We start from the raw sequence: 19681 nt of genomic DNA, 5'->3' as shown, positions 1-19681 counted from the left end.
TGTCTTCCTGAAGTAATAACTCCATCTTGTGGCCCTTCAGAAATTACCAGGGAAGGGGATATTCTAAAAACCTAACTGCCAGCATAAATGGTTTTGAGGGGGGGAGTACAAAGTGATAAGATCATATTCTATTTCTTGGAAAATAACTAGCTCTTGAATTAATCCATTCATATTTATTACATGCCTTCTAAATACCAAGGTGCTGTGCTTATTTCATGTTGCTTTTTGCTAAATCTATGTTCTGGCCCCAGGAGAGAATTTAGATATGAAAAGGATTGTAGAAGTCATCAATCTCTCTCCTCTTACCTTCTCACCCCCTTTCTAAATATGTTAACTGAGACCTAGTGAGGTTATTGTCTCATTCAAGGTTACACAGGAAGTAGCAAAGCAGAAGATCTTTGATTCGAACACAAGTTCTCTGACTAAATACACTGCCTTTTTGCTACACCATTTGAATATCTCACAAGATTTGTGGAGAAATCATTGAAACTTCCTGAATTCTCACCTTTCTGATAAAGTTAGCCCAGTTTCTGGCAATGGGGTTCTATGGTTTAGGCCTTCAAATTCTTGGAAATTATGGCCCCAAATCACTCACTTTGGCTTATTTTGCCTGAACCATGGCATCCCCTACTAATATCAAAATACAGTTTTTGTTTAGTGCTCTAGAGATGAAAGTGAAAGGGACCTCAGCTCTTCCTGGTTTTCTCCTTCCTCTCTTGAGACTATGTGGCTCCCGTGTCCAAAGTCAGCATCTCTAAGGTAAACTGGGCAGAGTAGTGTGGACTGTCCTATCCACAAATAAAAACAATCAAGAATTGGGATGCAACTTGGGTTTTTATAGCTTATTGGGCCACCTTGGAGCATAGAGCCAATCAGTGGCATACTATGACAGAATGGAAATGGGGTGAGTGTGCAAAGCTTGGTATCATAGGAGTTGTGGTTAAGGTTAGGTTTGTTCTTTTGGGAAATTAATTTCTCTGAGGTTACTCTTATGTGAATTCTTTATATTGGAAGAAAATCTGTAAAGTGGTAAAGGCCTCTTTTTTTAAAATTTTAGTATACTTTATTCCAGATGAAGAACTTGCAGGTAACAGTGGATAGAATGCTAGCCTTGGAGTGAAAAAATTATTAGTTCAGTTCTCATCTCTGACACTTGCTTATTTTCAGACCCTGGAAAATGTATTTAATCTCCATGTACTTAAGACAACTCCTTAGGAGTTATCTATTATTTTTTTTTACAAATTTATTTATTTTTAGTTTTCAACATTTACTTCCATAAAATTTTGAGTTCCAAATTTTCTTTCCATCTCTCTCCTCCCCCATCCCAAGATGGCATTTAAATCGATATAGGCTCAACATATACATTCATATTAAACCTATGTTACATTATAAAGAAGAATTAGAACCAATGAGGAAAACTACGAGAAAGAAGAAACAAAAAAAAAAAAGAAAGAGCAAATACTATGCTTCAATCTACATTCAGACTCCTTTTCAGATTCTTTTTCTGGATGTGGACAACATTTTCCATCATGAGTCTTTTGGAGTTGTCTTAGATCCTTGCATTGCTAAAAAGAGATAAGTCTGTCAAAGTTAGTCATCGCATAGTGTGGTTGTTACTGTGTACAACGTTCTCCTGGTTCTGCTCACTTCACTCAGCAACAGTTCCAGGTCTTTCAGAAGTCTGCCTGCTCATCATTTCTTATAGCACGATAGTATTCCATTACATTCATATACCACAACTTGTTTAGCCATTCTGCAATTAATGAGCATCCCCCTCAATTTCCAATTCTTTGCCACCACAAAAAAAAGCTGTATAAATATTTTTGTATATGTGGGTCCTTTTCCCATTTTTGGTAAAGTGCTCTTTTAAAATAGGATCATTCTATAATGGGGAAGTTCTGAGTTCAAAGCCAACTTCATCCACTCAGCCGCCGTGTGACTCTGGGCAAATCACAGCCTCTGTTTAGCTGTTTCCTCAACTGTAAAATGGGAATAATAATAATAGGTACTTTGCAGGGTTATTATGATGGTCAAATGAGATAATATTTGTTAAGCACACCCACATGCACACACACACACACACACACACACACACACATACTTAACACAGTGCCTGGCACCTAGTAGGCACTGTATAAATGTTTAATCTCTTCTCCTTCCTTCCCTTTTATTCTGTCATTGCCAATAGGGAGGGAAAGTAAAGTACAAACCTTACAATTCTATTTCCTTAGTCTCAGAGGTCACTTTGTCTGGAGAGAACACATCTCTCCAAAACTCAGTTATTCACCTTTTCCACATAGCCAGTCAATCGATGAGGGTGTTTTTACCTATCAAGGAGACATATTCAAGATCCCAAACAAAGCCTTCATGATTTTAAGCCTTGATACATTTTCCTCACCCCTATCAAGTCAATGTAATCTGCAGATGTAATTGTACTCATCAAGGAAGCATAACTCACATCGCAAAGCCCATACCACATACACACAAAGGTGACTCAAATGCAAAAGTCCTAGCCCTAGTATAGGGGTACCATAAGGAAGGAAGCTACTGTTAGGGGCTACAGTTAGGCTGGGAGCAGCCCTCAGCATTTTATGCTCAGACTATTTGTAATAGCCTTCTGGTTGGTCTCTTTTCTCAGGTCTCTCCCCACACCAGTATACTCTCCACTTAGCTCCCACAATGATCTTTCTAATGCTCCCATCCAACCATGTTCTAAAAAAATACACGATTAATATTTTGATGGGCATGAGACCTTCCCTTTTAGCTTTGACCACCTTAGTGTTTCTCCCTTGCAGTGGGATTTCTCAATCAAAGAAGATGAACATTTTAGTCACTTTTTGTTAAGCATAATTGGAAATTAAGGCTATACCAATTCATAGCTCCACCAACTGTGTGTTAGAGTGCCTGTATGTTCACAACAAACTGCAATGGCTTCCTACTCTCTGGCCCTCTTCTGCCTTTCCAGTCTTCTTACATTTTATACCCCTCCACAAAATCTAACATCGCAACACTTATATTCTGGCTATTCCTCAAAATTCCCCTCATTCCTCTAGGTGGTACAGTAGATAAAGAGCTGGGCTTAGAGTTAAGAAAAACTGAGTTTGAATCAGACACTTACTAGTCATGTGATCATAGGAAAGTCACTTAACTTTTGTCTGTCTCAGGTTCTCCAAATGTAAATTGAGCTTAATAATAGCATCTACCTCTGAGGTTTGTGGTGAGGATTAAATGAGATATTATTTGTAAGGAGTTTAGCACAGTGCCTGACACATAGCAGACTCTTAATAATTGCTTATTCCTTCCTTTAAATTCTCTATCCAATGTATTTTTTTCATTTTAAGAAGATTTTCTTGATATAATAATGGCTAAGATTTGATTTTAATATCCTGTTTTCTTTAACTTTTGAGAAATCATATTCATTTTTTAAAAGGTTATATCACTTTCATTTCCAAAAATATCTTTTTCCTTTCTTCTACTCTTCTAGTAAGGAATAAAAAAGAAAGAGATAAAGACAGTTCAGCAAAATTAACATAGCAACAAAGTCTGACTGGATATATAATGTTCTACATGAGTAATCCTCTACCTCTGCAAAGGAGGGAGGAAAGTGTATTTTCAAAAATCTTTTTGGTAATTTTAATTATAGTATTCTCTTTAGGGTTTTCACACTTTTTATTTATGTTATAGTCATTACATATATGTCATTTAGCTGGTTCTTCTGACTTTACTTTGCATCAGTTTGTGTTTTCACATCCTCTTTATTCTAAACATTCATTTTTCTTATGACTCAGCATATTTTTATTACACTCATGTATGAAAATTTATGTAGCCATTCCTCAATAGATGGACATCTACTATATTTCCAGTTGACATCAGCTGGATATCAGGAAGGGGTGGATGCAGTTTTTCTCAAGGAAAGTACTGCTATCTATATTTTGGTGTATATGGGACCTTCACTTCTGTTTTTGACTTCTTTAGTGTATATCCCTAGTGGTAAGAGCCCTGAGTCAAAGGATGTGAATATCTTAGGAACTTTTTATACCAATTCATAGCTCTACCAACAGTGTATTAATGTGCCTTTACTCATAATCCCTCCAATATTTATTTTTACCTTTACCAATTTGCTTGTTATGAAGTGAAAATTCAGGATTGCTTTGATTTACATTTCTTAACATAATTCCAAGTTGCTTTCCGGAATGGTTAGAGCATTTCACAGTTTTAAAAGTAGTTCATCAATGTTCCTGTCATTTCACAGACCCTCCATCTCCAACATTGATAATTCCCATCTATTTTCATTTTTGCCAATTTTCTAGGTGTGAGATGGGATGTTAGGGTTATTTTGATTTGCATTACTCTTATTGATTGGGCGTAATCATTTTACAGATTTTAATAATTATCAAGTTCTTTTTATTCCCAGGCCTGATACTCATAAACACCCCCCCCCCAAAAAAACACACATATGCATGCACATATACAAGAAACAGAGAAAAGCATAGGAAAAATGGTTGATGGTGGGTGGGGTGGGGAAGGAAAGGAAAATGGGTGAGGAGTTTAGAGTAGACAATTCAGGACTCTAAGCCCAAGAACTCAGAAACAAAAGTACTCATCCCATCCTCTCCCCAGATTATCAACCCTGCTTCCACCATCCAGGTAATGAATCCATATGGGATTGTTACTTTACAAGTGCTTCTGTACCTATGGCATCCCCTTACTACCTCAGTAGCTACAGTTACTGAAGATCGGGGAAAGAAAGTTTTAACCACCAGTCTTTTGCACTGTCAAATGGTTTAACATTGGAAATAGATCCAGTTTTGTTAGTGGAAATAACGTTAAAGAAGATGCATTACCAACTATTTTGCTGCTGGTACCTAAGGACTGTTGGACATTTCCATCTGGCTTGCAGCCAAAGCCTTCCTTATGTTTTGCCTTCCCAAGAAAAAACAAAACAAACCAAAAAAAAAAATGTTTTGTCTTCCCCATTAGAAAGTGAGTTCCTTGAGAACAGTGATTGTTTTACTTGTTTATTTGTATCCCTAATCCCTAGCACAGTGTTTTGTATGTAGTAAGCACTTAATAAGTACTTTTTCATTCATTTGTTCTTCCTCCTATCCTTCCCCCACCACCTCCCTTCCCACCCACACAGAGGAAGATGGGACAATTGGTGGTGAATGCAAATGCCTTGGGTCACAACAGAACAATTGAGTTGCTATCACATTCTGATTGATGTCATAGTCTTAATGTTTCCTACTTTCAGCAGAAATCAAGAAAAACTTCTCACAAGGATGGGATCAGCCTATTTGAGTCTAATCTAGAGTTTCTTGTGTGGTCATTACCCTTAACTAACCATGGCCTTCTTCCTGGACAGTGTTTGTACAATAGCCCGGCGGATTTCTTTGGTCTTGATGCTGTAGACAATTGGGTTGACCACAGGTGGGAATAAGAGGTAAGCATTGGCCATCATAACCTGCAGCAGGGGAGGCATAGGGTGCATGAAGCGATGTAACACAGAAAGACTGATCACAGGTACGTAGTATGCAAGCACAGCACAGATATGTGACACACATGTGTTAAGTGCCTTCCATTGACCTTCCCTAGAGGCAATGCCTAGCACTGTTCGAAGGATCAGCCCATAAGAGACCACAATGAGCATTGAGTCCACTCCAAAGGTGAAGATTACAATGAAGAGCCCCAGGATGCTGCTGGGGCGAGTGTTTCCACAAGGCAACTTGATCAGGTCTGAGTGGAGGCAGTAGGAGTGGGACAGAGTATTGTGGCCACAGAAGGGCAAGTGTCTTAAGAGTAAGGGCAGTGGGAGCATGAGCCCCAAGGTCTTCAGCTCGATGGCAACCCCTGTGCAGGCAATTCGAGGCAGGGTCAGGATGGCCATGTAGCGCAGTGGGTTGTAGATGGCTATGAAGCGATCCACAGACATGGCCAGTAGGACACCTGACTCCATCATGGTAAAGGAATGCATGAAGAACATCTGGAGCAGGCAAGCTTCAAAGCTGATTTTATTGATGCCAAAGAGGAAGATTCCCAACACAGTAGGCAGTGTACATGTGGTGACACCGAGCTCAGCTGATGCCAGCATAGCCAAGAAGAGGTACATGGGCTGATGAAGGGTTTGGTCAACCCAAATTACATGGAGGATAGTGCCATTACCCAGGAAGATGATAGCATACATAAGGCAGAAGGGAATAGAAATCCTGATGTGCTCAGCTTCCAGCCCAGGGATGCCAACCAGAATGAAGGTCTGGAGAGTGACTGGTAAGGAGCTGTTGAGACTTTGCATTGCAGAACTTGATCCTATGGGATCAGAGTTTCCTAGAGGATTGTAAGCAATATGTTAATAATCAGGGACTACTGTGGAAAGAACCCCCATGGGCTCAGTGTAAAGAACATGGACTTTTGAACCAGAGAAGTAGGGTTCAAATCCTGCCTCTTTTGTTTAACTGTTGGTATGATCTTGGGCAACTTAGTGAACATCTCTGGTTCTATAATGGTCAAATGAGAAATTTTGATTAACTAACTTACAAAGTAACATTTAGATAGAAATCTGTGATCCTATGCACTGGGTGTCCAGAGGGGGCAGGATGAATGAAAAGGAGCAAAGAGAGTCTCATCTCAAGGCAACTAGGTGGCATGGTGGATAGAATTCTGGGCCTGGAGTCAGGAGGACTTAAGTTGAAATCTAGACTCAGACTCTTACTAGCTGTGTGACCCTTGGCAAGTCACTTAATCTCTATCTGCCTCAGTTTCCTCAATTGTAATATGAGAATCCTACTAGTGCCTACCTCATAGGGTTGTTGTGAAGATTAACACAGTGCCTGGCACATAATTGCTTAATCCCATCCTCTTTCCTATTGGGATCCTATAGTTGGACAAACACAAAGGTCTTTAAAGTCTGGTCCAAAAGTCAAAAGAGAGTGGTGTTGGACTTCTTAGTTTCAGAGCATTAGAATGTTACCACTATATAGCATCTTTCCTACATTATGAGAAATATCTCTGTGTAAGAAAAAAGAAAGAAAAACAAGGAAAGAAAGGAGAGAAAGGAAAAATAATAGAAAAAAAGGAAAAGAAAGGCATAAAAAAGAAAGAAGGCATTTATCAAGTTCTTACTGTGTGCCAAGTACTGTGCTGTCAGCTCTTAGAGTCAGAATACCTGACAATGAGGAATGGTTCTCCCCCTGACTACTTAAGTGGCATCTATCGCTCTGAACCTGTGTCCTCACATGTAAAACGAAGTTAATGATCATCACTCATGCACGTATTTATTAACATTCATTTTTTTTAAAATTTTGAGCTCTAAATTCTTCCCCTTCTTCCTCCCCTCCCACACCCATTGAGAAAGGGGGAAAGTATACAATGTACATACTACCTCATATATTTATTATGAGATCCAAATGCTTAAAGATGTACAAAGCAACTTGCCGCCATGAAGCACTATCTGTCTATCTATCTACCCCCACCTCTCTTTCTCTCATAGCTGGGGATACAAAAACAAAATGAAAAACAGTCCAGGCCCTCAAAGAAATCACATTCAACTGGATGACAGGAATGTGATTCAAAACTGGTTGTGGAGATATTGGGACAATCAAAAAGTTGTGCATTGACTAACTAGAGGCAAATAACTTATGAAAACTTGAATAGTGGGGCATTCTGTGGACTTTATCAAGACAGAGAGAGAGAATAATAATTTGGGATGATATGACATTCAATATCACTGAGTCAGGATTCAGGTGCCTATGGAGAGAACAACTTCAAATTGGAACCAAAAAGTAGTTTGGGGCTCAGTGAAGAGGATCAGAAGCACTTCAGCAATGCTTTAGAAGTTAGTACTGCTCTAACCCACAACAGTCTGCACCCCAAAAAAACCCAGAAGCTCTAAAAACCAAACTTGCTAAGAATTCCCTCAGACCTTTTTTTTGGATCTTTTCACATTTTTGTTCCAACTCTCTCTCTCTCTAGCCTCTTCTCCCTTCTCTTCAACAGTTCCCTAACTGGGCTGGGGTTTCCTCACTTCTAGACAGGAATCCTTATAAATTCCATTTCAATCTCAATTAGGGTCTTCTATATCTTCCCTCATGAGACAGGGGAAAGGTGTATCCCAAAGTCAAGGTATAGGAGGTAACGGTTAGGACCTGAGGCCAAGACTGGAGACTGTGATGGATACTAAGGTGCAGGACTTGTTCCAAGAAGACCTGGTTCAAGAGCCAGATCACAGACACTTACCAAGAAAGAAGAGACTCTTTGGAAACTCTATAAGTGGGTCCTTGGTGTTTCAACGTTGGTGTCTCCTTCTCTCTGGGCATGTGAAGGTGGGCGGAGGGCCTCATCTTATATGACTCCGTAAAGGTCCCATTTGGGTGTCAAGCCTCCAAGAGTAAGCTGAATAGAGTACACTGTATAATGAAAAGCCTCCAGAACAGAGTTTTCCACTCCTCTGAGGATCAATTATCTAGATAATTACTCACTCTGATCACAAAGACAAAATGAAATTGAGAAAATAGCCAGGCTGAAATTAGGACTAGCAAAGGAAGGCTTCATGAAAATAAAGCAAGAGGCTCAAAAAAAGTTAGGCAAAAAAATTCTAAATTTTCTGTGGCTTGACTTTTTTTTCTTTCATGTGAAGTTTTCATCACTGAATTAGGATAAGGTGTTCATGGTTGTCCCATGCCAGAAAAAAATATTAGAAACATTCAAACAGAGGCTTGATGACCCCCTCTTTGTCAGGATTATCCTAGAGAGGATTTCTGTACTAAGTGAGAACTTGGATTATGTGGTTCAGTGGAAAGAGAGCTGAATTTTCTGCCAGAGAGCTTGTGTTTAAAACTTGACCCTGATGCTTACTTACCTGTGTGATCCTAGGCAAGTCACTACATTTCTCTTAATTTTAACTTCCTCAATTATAAGATTAGGAATTTTGCTTAGATGATCTCTTGGATGTCTTCCAGGTCTAGACTGATGATACTCTGTGGTGATTCTTCCCTTCTCTTGGCCTTAGGTTCCTTACATGTGAAATTGGTGATTGTGCTAGATGAACTTGAAACTTCCTGTCAGCTCTAGATCTATGCTTGTATGAGTTTATAAACCTATTTCTGGGGTCCTCAGATTGCCTTGATTTTTTTTTCATTGGGAGTTTTTAAGTTCTTATACTTCTCCACATAATATCTATTCATGATGTGATTGCCTTTGCATGTTTCTTGCTCACTTTTCCTTTTGCATAATTCCAATATTGATTTATCTGAGTGGCAGCTGGGCTTATATCCAACCTTTTTGTCTTTCTTGTCATGTATTCTTTTTTGTCCCTGAAAGTAAATAATCAGTCCTTACCTGCTCCTCTACTCCCACCATCATTCATCACCATTTTGGTTCCTTCTCACTAAAATGTTGACCCATTGCTACCCCCACCCCCTCACTTCTGGTCCAGACCCTAAGGACTGGGCAACTTCAGTGACTTCCTTGCATCAAGATAAAAGATTCTCATTGTACCCTAGCATCATAGAAACTTACATGGGGCTCTTCCTAAAGATGAGGAAACTGGATCCTTTGCAGAGAAAGGAAACAAGTATTTATTAAACACTGAGCTAAGTGCTTTACAAATATTATCTTATTTGATCCTCACAACAACTCTGGCAGGTAGATGCTATTGTTATCCCTATTTTACAACTAAGGAAAATGAGGAAGGCAGAGATGAAGTGATTTACTTGCCCAGGTTCACCAGCTAGTAAGTGTTTGAGGCTAAATTTGAACTTAGGTCTTCTTGACTCCAGGCCTGGCGCCCTATCCACTGTGCCACCTCCCTGCTTGTGAGAGAAGCCACTAGTCTTCCCAGGAATAATGATTTAGGTCTACAGGTCTCCCACCTACTAGGTGGGAGATTTTCCTGTAAGTTAGAAGAAAAGTCGAATAGTGGTGGTTTGTGGCTTCCTACTGAGTGGTACTGAGACAGCTGTTCATTGATTTAAGACCAACAGAGAGAGAGAGAGAGAGAGAGAGAGAGAGAGAGAGAGAGAGAGAGAGAGAGAGAGACCTGTTGCATTCCCTGTGATACCTATGTGGGTAAGAGAAAGTGCTTTTCAAACCAGATGACTACTATGTCTCTTGGGTCATTCACATCAGCATGCTAGAAGTAATACAGAGAGTATCGCTAAAGGTTGTGAAGTTTGGTCTAAGAAACTAAAAGCTTCATGGAGCAATGGTCCCTTTATTATTGCTGCTAAGTGAGGGTAAAGATTTCATTAGAGTAAGGCAGACTTTGGAAGCCAACAACTGGCTAATAAGAGTTTTCTGAGAAGGAGATACGGATTTTTAGATCACAGATCCAGGTATGGGAATGACAATCTCCTAGCTAGGGATGGAACTTTTCAAAAAGTTCTCCAATGTTAATTCATAAGGTTTTTACTTTGTGCAGAGTTCTTTCCTCTGACTTTGCAATGCCTCAGTCACTGGGGAGGAGGAGGGATTGTTTATAGCTTCATTCAGTACTATAGAGCACAGTCCCAGTTCCAAGTCCAAGCCCTGACCCACCCCCCTTGTTGGGGGTGTGTGTGTGTCTCTGTGTGTGTGTGAAGGGGCTTGAGTCCCAGCACCCTTACTTCTCAAGGCTTCCTTGCCTGGATGGCTACACAACCCCTCCTGGAATCACTAGGCTCAAACTTCTGGATCCCATGAGCACCACAGATAGCACCTAGAAACTGAGAAAGACAAACTAAAACAGAACAGAGACAATCACTCCATTGTGATGGAGTCCATTTCTTGGAGCAGGTGTATAAGATGGAATAATTCAGTTAATGGTGCACATGCTGTGGGTGGACTGTGATCTTTCCCCTCTGGATGGAGCAGGTTAAGAGCAGCAGAAAGAGAGTGAATAGTTTAATCTTTCCAGTTCTAAAGAAACAGTCAGTCAAAGGAAGCCACCCCACTTAAGTGGGAAGGGATGCAGAGGCCTCCATGTTAGACTATCTGGACCTGTTCCAAAGACCCATCATGGGCACTTCTATGTTAGGTGGACTGGGCATGCCCAGACAAGCCTGGGTTATACACTGAATCTTAGAGGTTAAAGGAACTTCCGAGGAGACAATAGACATTCTTATCTGGTCTGCCCTCTTCCTAGATTGGGGACTTCAAAACCATGCCTCTGAGACTGCCTCATCGTAAAACTTCTCTCAGTCCCTAGGGTCTCCTCCCAGTGGCATATCCTGCTACCCAGCTAGCTTTCTTAACCTAGACTATCCCTCGATAAGACCTGCCTCCTTCTCCTACTGAAGAGTTTTTTCTGGGGCCTCCACTTTCTGGAGGGGCCCAGCTTGGCTTTTATTTCCCTCTTGGTCTTGTTCCTGGCTTCGGGGCTTCAAAACCATGCTCTTGGTGCGAGTACCTCCCCCCGCCCCTTTTCAGCTCCCTTTTGTATGTTATGAGCTCCTTGAAGGCAGTTGTCTTTCTTTTTGATTGTATTTGTATGCCCAATGCTTAGCACAGTACCAGGACATAGTAAATGCTTAATAAATGCTTAGTTCCTTCATTCGTTTGTTCCTTCGTTCATTCCTTCCTTCCTTCCTTCCTATGCCTGACCAGGAATCCTTGCTAAAACATCCCTGACAAATAATCATCCTGTCTTTATTTGAAGACTAATAGTGATAGGGAACTAGTGTATCCTGAGACAATCCATTCCTCTTTGTAACAGCTTAAATTATTACAAAGTTTTTCCTTATGTCAAGCTGAAATTTACCTCTTGGCATCTCCTAACCATTGCTCCTATTTCTATAATCTGGGGTCAAGGAGAACAAGTCTCATACTATTCCTATATTCAATTCATTCAATTCAATTCAAGCTTTGATTAGGTCCCTACTATGTATCGTATGAAAACACTTCAAATACTTGAAGACAACTATCCTGACCTCCATTAATTTTTTTCTTCTCCAGGTGAAACATCTTTGGTTCCTTTATCAGATTCTCACCTGTCACGGAGAGCTCTCATCATCAGGGATGTCCTTTTCAGTACGCTCACCGGCTTGTCAGTGTCCTTCTAAAAATGCAGTGCCCAGAACTGAACAAGGTGGAATACCACAGGACTAGCACTTTCTTTGTTTGGATGCTGTGCCTCAATTAAAATCATGTTGGTTTTTTTTTTTTCTTAGCTCTTATGCCACATGTGGACTCAATGTAGGACTTACTCTACACCTCAGGTTTTTCATCTGTAAAATGAGGGAATTTGATTCTATGGCCTTTAGGATCCCTTTCAGTTCTAGATCCATCATCCTATGATCCTAGTTCAAATGAATGCAAAAGGTAACTTTGACCTCGAGCTAAGGCTAGATCTGGAACCTAGCAAGAAAGGACCAAGAATAAAGCCCCCTATGGACCAAGGCTAAGAGTTGGCTTACTGATCTCTGATTGAAGCAATTCCAACGTGAAAGTCAGTTTTGAGTTAGGCCAAGTCAAGATGGATTGTTGACCGATTCACCTGTGTCTATAGAGTTTGTACCCTCAGATTCCTCATGGTGCAGTCACATAGATTTAGCATCCAAATCGCCCAAATTGTGTACTGCTTATGATTAAGGACAGGAGGAGGGACACATGAAATGATGATTGGTAAAGACTGTGGACACAAGGTTGAAGAAGAGTCACCATGATCTTATGTGATCAAAATCTGAACTTTGATATCAGACCTATCTAGTCCAACCTCCCACCCAGCATAGGGATCCTATTTGCAGCATATTTGAAGGAATCATTCAGCCTTTTCTTGAACACTCACAGCTCTCTCCTCAACAATTCAGCATGTTCTATTGTGGGCATTACTGTCCATTCTTTCACCTCTCTCTGACTCATCTTCAAGATGACTTTTTGGATATTGGATTTCCTCCCCCACAAAATTGTGAATTCCTTGAGAGCAGGGACTGTCTTTTACCTTCTTCTGTATCCACAGCACTCAGCACAGTGCCTGGCACATAAGTTTTAATAAATGTGTGTTGACTGACTGATTGGATTAGAGGCTTCCCAATAGTGGAGAATATGCTATATCTTCTTTTATATCTCTCCTAAATGGCTAATAGAATGAGACACAGAGAAGCCATTCAGATTTGAGCTGTAGAGGCAGTCCTCATTGACCCCTTGATCCCACTGAGAGGATCCTGCCTACTGTGTGCTTTTGCCAGGAAAAAGGAGCTTCAGTTGCCCAAGCCACTGGGTTCTCTGACTTTAGACTTGACCTGTTGGGCATAGCCTTGCCAGCTGGGGTGACGTCTTCTCTTTCAAAATCTACTATAATGAACATTATTTTCTGGAGCAGAATCTGGACCAATCCATGCTGGACCTGCTTGGTCTTAATGTTATAGACAATTGGGTTGACCACAACAGGCACTAGGAGATAGACATTGGCCAGGAGGAAGCAGACAGCAGAAGCAGCATGTTTCACAAAGCAATGCACCATAGCTACCCCAATCATGGGCACGTAGTATACAGGTACAGCACAAATGTGTGACATGTGTTAAGAGCCTCCTTCCTGCCTTCCCCAGAGGCAACACCCAGCACCATATGAAGGATCAGTCCATGAGAGATGACAATGAGTGAGAAGTCAAGTCCAAAGGTGGAGGTGACAATACATAGCCCCAGAATGCTATTGGGACAGGTGTTTCCACAGGGCAGCTGAATCAGGTCTGAATGGAGGCAGTAGGAGTGGGACAGTGTGACCACAGAAAGGCAGATGCCTTAAGAGGAATGGCAGTGGAAACATGATCACTACACTCTTTAACGCAACAGCAACTCCTGTGCAAGTAATGCAGGGTAGAGTTAAGATGGCTGTATAGCACAACGGGCTGTAAATGGCTATAAAACAATCCACAGATATGGCCAGCAAGACAGCTGACTCCACGAAGAGAAGGAGTGGATGGAGACCATCTGGAACAAGCAGGCATTGAAGCTGATTTCATTGGTGCTAAAGAGAAAGATGCTTATCATGGTAGGTGGCATGGAGGCAGAGACCCCAAGCCCAGAGAAGGCCAATATAGCCAGGAACAAGTACATGGGCTGGTGAAGGGGTAGGTTGCCATGGATCAGTACTAGGATCAGGCTATTGCCAACAAGGGCCACAAAGGTCATGGAACAAAAGGGGATGGTGAGCCAGGGATAGACAGCCTCCAGCCCAGGGAGGCCTGTGAGGAAGAAGGTCTCTGGGTGAAGTAGCTACTGTTGAATGTCATCCCCAATCCCAGGTCTCTGAGAAGGTATTCAGGCAGGAACCTAGGGTTTAATAGACACATTAAGCATTATGCACTTAATTCATGGAGCAGTCAATTAAAAAGAGGTCCTAGGGCTTAACTTCATGGCCCAACTAGTTGAACTTTCCCAAGAAAGGGATAAATGAATCAAAGAGCACACTTTAGCTAATGTGATTTTCTATTCATATTTTTACAAAGCATACATATGAATCAATATTTAATTGTCCTATTTATTTAGTGAATTTGAGGCAAAGTATAATTTAATATGAGATTTAGAGAAATATAAATTCCTGCATACATTTTAGTACTTTCCTTACTAAACTCCAACATTTATCCATCATTTTTAATCTGACTTTGGTTTTCCCCAATCAGGGCTAAATATAAAACTCATTTTGTTTCATGACCCTTAGTTCTCAAAGACTGTGCCAGTGAAATGCAAACAGGGTTTACCAAGCTAAGAAGATACAGAATAGTTATCTAAAGATACACAGTATTTCTATCTTCTGAAGACCAACCTAGTTAAGTGAAAGGAAGTTCATTATCAGGAGGCAGATTTGTTTGGAATAACTCATGAAGGCATCTCTGGTTCTTCATCAATGGAGGAAGTACCACACTGATGAAATCTCCCATCTTTTGAACTATTGAAGAAGAATCTTTTCTTAGTATCAGAACCTCTTCAATCACACTTTCAGGTAACTTCAATTCACCCTTTGATCTCTCTGTCTGTCTCTCTGTCTGTGTCTCTTAAATAGGCATTGTTACCTCCTTATTACCTCCATTTAAACTCTCAGAATGCTTCCTTTTTCTAACTATCTAGCCTGTCAGTTCTTTGATATTCACTAGGTAAATTAGTTTTCTGATGGTGGCTTTCTGATCCTTATGACTTAATTTAAATGGAGATTAAAAAAAAGGATTGTTACCTTTTTAAATGGCCATTAGCAAAACTGGTTATTCTGAGTTTGGGTAAAATACAATTCAAATATATATATATATATATATATATTTCCCCAATCAGGAGAATTTTTCTGATCCTATGAAAGACCTGACTTTATCCTCCAACTTACCAACTTCCTCATGGGAAATTCTAAATTTCTGTAGAATTCATTCCTTTTGGTGTCATTGTTGTTCAGTTTCTCAGTTGGGTCCAACTCTTCATGACCCCATACTGTCCATGAGATTTTCTTGGCAAAGATACAGGAGTGGTTTGCTGTTCCTTCTCTGGTGGATTAAGGCAAATAGGAGTTAAGGGACTTTACCTCTTGTCCAGGAGCACACAGCTAGTAAGTGTCTGAGGCTGGATTTAAACTGAGGTCTTTCTGATTCCAGACCCAGAGCTCTATCCACTAAGCCATCTAGCTAAACTCTGAATAACTCCAGCTTATTCCCAAACTTACCTAAAAGGACAGTATCTTTTTCAGAAATTTTAAAACACCTTTAAACAGAATGTAACTGCATTTTTAAACAAATATATAATTTCTCCATGGACTGGGATTTCACCAAGTGTGGGGACCAATTCCCCCAGCCTCCTTCCATAGATATAGAACTCCTCAAGAATAAAGGCAGAGTTTCACCCATCAGGGAGTTCATGGGTAACCTCTTATAGTCTATCTCCTCTTCCTGATGAAGTAAAAATAGGATAGATAGCTAGAATTAACTACATTGACAATTATTACTCACAGGAAGGTAGACTGAGAGATAAGCATTGCTTAAAGGGAAGAGTAACTATGCAGTGGGAGGAATTGATGTGAGACTTGAGTTTTCTGTTCCAGCAAGGCAAGGCTTCTCCCTTCCTTTTCTCTACCATCTACCAAAACTCCCTTGCTTCCCTGTGGGGTGAATTCCCTACGCCTTTGTCCATCATCAACATCTGTGCATTCTTTGTGACTGTAGGTATTTGTACGGATGGAATCATTGACTCCAGGTAAGAGTTGAGTCTTATTTGGTAAAGAGAGAGAGAGAGAGAGAGAGAGGAGAACACAAGGATCAAGAGGGCTCATATTAAGGCTATAAGGAAAAGAGTGCCTTTTGTGCTTTTGTAAACTTTGGGGGTGACCTGTTGTGTCAAGTTAAATTCTGATGTGAATGAGTGGCAGCGTGATATAATGGATCAGATCTGCAGAGGACAGTAGATTGGACCTAAAGTCAGGAGGACCTGGATTCAAATCCCACCTTAGACAGTTACTAGCTAAGATGCTATGATCTTTGTGAGGTAGTGTAAATCCTCTACCGTCTTCATATTCCCTTGATTTTCCAGTTGTAGGAATGAGAGTTAGTTATATGGGCAGTAATATGACCACAAGCCCACTGTGCCACCAGGAGGCATGCTTAGATTGAACCAGGAAACTGGAAGAATGGATTCTCTAAGAGCAAGCATCTGAAAAGCATTGAAAGCACCTTACCTTCCATGCTTTGCAGGATTCATGCCTGGGCTTTTTCCAGGGGCTCTCCAAGGGACAAAGGGAGACAGACATGAAGGCTCCTTCCTCAGAGAGCTATTGGGCTTAGATATCCATTCATTAGAGGCAGCTATGTGGTGCAGTGAATAGAGCACCAGGCCTGAGGTCAGGAAGACCAGAGTTCAAATCTCAACCTCAGATACTAGCTGTATGACTGTGGGCAGGTCACTTAACCCTATTTGCCTCAGTTTCCTCATCTGTAAAATAAGCTGAAGCTCTACCTACAAATACAGATACCTCTATAGTTAGCTAGTTAGATAATTGTATTTCTATGTAATTAGTTTCCTCTATTTTATTTTATATACTTAAAAATATTACACTGAGAAGGGGTCCATAGGCTTCATCAGATTGCCAAAGGGTGGCCATGACGAAAACAAAAAGGCTAAGAACCCCTGCTCCAAGCCAATCATAAAGCCTCCTTGGTAGCACAACAGGATGTGGTGCTTCAATCTTATTTCCTGATATTTAGTTAATTAAAATGTTCCACACTGTCTCAGAAGCCTAAGAACACACGGACACATTCATAGTTTGCTACATAGTTTGCTATATGTATCTTCGAGGAAGCTGTGATAATTTAGCCATGTGGAACCAGACTAAGTTAAACTGGGAAGACCCCTTTCTCTCCTCTGATGCTGATATTCTTTGGTGTAAGCCCTTATCACCTTATGCTAGCAGGCTATTATGATAGACTGCTGCAATAAGATAGTAGACTATTGGTCTTTCTGCCTCAAGTATCTCCCTACTCCAATCCATTCACCACTCATTTGGAAGACTGGTTTTCCTAAAACATAGGTCTGACCATGTCATATCACTCTTCTTGATTCCATTCGGTAAGAGGTAAATATAGAGCAAGGTTTGGAAGTAGTGAAGAAGCCTATTTGGCTGAGAGAATGAAAAGTATCCAGCATTGGAAGAAGGTCATTGGGTTGGCTGAGAGGGGACACATGACACGCTTCACTCCCTACCTTTGTTCTAAGCAGCTCTCATGTTTTGTCCAGAGACATGGCTACAGGAGCAGAGATTCCTCTTTTAGCCAACAGTATCTGCAGCTCTTTCAGGCATTTTCCAAGCAACGGTTCAGTGACTCTCCTATATAGGGGTGGGCCTATGTGCAGACCACCTGCATGAGGTAATGTGATGAGGATTGGGTAGGACTCTCTGACCTCAAACCTCCCCAACCAGTAAAGAGAGATTTCTTTGGGGGTGAGCACTGACTTTTTTGAGTTCTCTTCAACACAGGGTTTACACATTTAATTGTTGTGTGTTTATCTGATGCCTTTGCTCTAATGACCTTGCCTCAGTCCACATCCTTCTTGACCTCTGTTGATCACCCTCTTCTCTTTGGTAATCTCTTCTCTCTATGTTCTTGGTGATACTGCTTTCTCTTGGTTCTCCTCCTTCCTATCTGACACTCCTTCATCTCCTCTGCTGTATCCTCATCCATATCATGGTGTGGGTATGCCCCAGGGATCTTTCCTGGGCCCTTCTCTCTTCTCCCTTTATACTATTTCACTTAGTGGTTAGCTTCCATGGATTCAATGATTACCATTATTCAGAAGACAATCACATCTGCTGTTCTAGCCCTAACTCTCTCTTGACTTCCAGCCTTGCATCTCTAGATGCCTATTGGTTATCCAAACTAGATGTCCCATACATATTTTCAAATTAACACGTCCAAAATGGAACTCATTATTTTTCCCCTAAATTCTACCCTTATTCTAACTTCCCATTTACCATCCAGGATACCACCATTCTTCCAGTTACCCAGGCTCATGACCTAAGTGTCATCTTCCACTCTTCACTCTCTTACCTCCCCTTACCCCTTTATCCAATTAGTTATCCAAGTCCTGCCATTTTAACTTTCATAATATCCCTCCTATATACCCCTTTCTCTCCTCTGATGCTGACATTACCTTGGTGCAAGCCCTCATCACCTTGTGCTAGCAGGCTATTACGATAGACTGCAGCAATAAGGTATTACAGTAGACTGTTGGTCTTTCTGCCTCAAGTATCTCCCTACTCCAATCCATTCACCACTCATTTGGAAACTGGTTTTCCTAAAACATACGTCTGACCATATCACATCACTCTTCTCCACTCCATTTAGTAAACTAATGTCTCCTATTGCCTCCAGGATCAAATATGAACTTCTTTGCCTTTTAGAGCCCTTCATAACTTGGCCTCTTCCTACCTTTCCAGTCTTCTTGCACCTTATTCTTCTCCATATAGTCTGTGCTCTAGTGGCATCTGCTTTCTTGCCATTCTTTTCATGTGATATTCCATTTCCTGACTCCCAGTATTTTTACTGACTGTCCCCATGCCTGAAATACTCTTCCTCCTTCTCTCTGACTTCTAGCTTCCCTGGCTTCCTTTAAGTGTCAGCTAAAGCCCCACTTTCTGCATGAAGTCTTTCCTAGTCCTCCTTAATCTTAGCGCTTTCCCTCTGAAACCACCCCAAAATTTATCTTGTACGTACCTTGTTTGTACTTAGGTTTTTGTATGTCATCTCCCTCATTGCACTGTGACCTCCTTGAGAGCAAAGTCTGGTTTTTGCTATTCTTTATATCCCCAGCACTTAGTTCAGTGCCTGGCATATAGTAGGCTCTTCATACATGCTAGTTTATTGACCGGCCAGCTAGCTTAAGTCTAGTCCAGGGACAAAAATCCCTCAAATCTCATATTTACTTAGTACTTATGCCTGCCTCTCTCCTCAGTCATTCACTAGGAATTCATTCTTTCTCCAGAAGCCCTGAAAAGCTCACTAAGAGCCCAGTTATCACCCTCTTGTCCTGAGGGCTCTGTAGCTGCAGACATGGGGTACATTTCTTGAATTAATAGGCCCTACCTCAATTAGCAACAGAACCTCTTTCCCTAAACCTCTCAAAGTTTATTTTAGCCCTCCCCCTCCTTTCCACTCTCCTAGACTTACAAGAACCCACTTGCGTTTCCGACGAGGTTGGTCCTGAGGTTGATAAAGGTGGCAATTGGTCTACTTATGTTGTTTTGTGA

General features: G+C 40.9%; 1 protein-coding gene across 1 annotated transcript; it reads right to left on the bottom strand.

Moving 5' to 3' along the window:
- Window positions 1–5332: 5332 nt before the first annotated feature.
- On the bottom strand, window positions 5333–15316 carry LOC114042334 (olfactory receptor 51A4-like). Its single transcript, XM_027861019.1, has 2 exons — window positions 15281–15316; window positions 5333–6321 (listed from the first exon to the last, which is right to left on the bottom strand). Exon 2 carries the CDS (start codon window positions 6287–6289, stop codon window positions 5333–5335), a length of 957 nt encoding a protein of 318 aa, XP_027716820.1. The 5' UTR covers window positions 6290–6321; window positions 15281–15316.
- Between the last annotated feature and the right edge of the window lie 4365 nt (window positions 15317–19681).

Source organism: Vombatus ursinus, unplaced genomic scaffold (assembly GCF_900497805.2).
Source record: "Vombatus ursinus unplaced genomic scaffold, bare-nosed wombat genome assembly UNPS02014355.1, whole genome shotgun sequence".
Taxonomy (NCBI): domain Eukaryota; kingdom Metazoa; phylum Chordata; class Mammalia; order Diprotodontia; family Vombatidae; genus Vombatus; species Vombatus ursinus.
The sequence above is the reverse complement of the archived record's forward strand: the minus strand, read 5'-3'. Positions and strand labels throughout refer to the sequence as shown.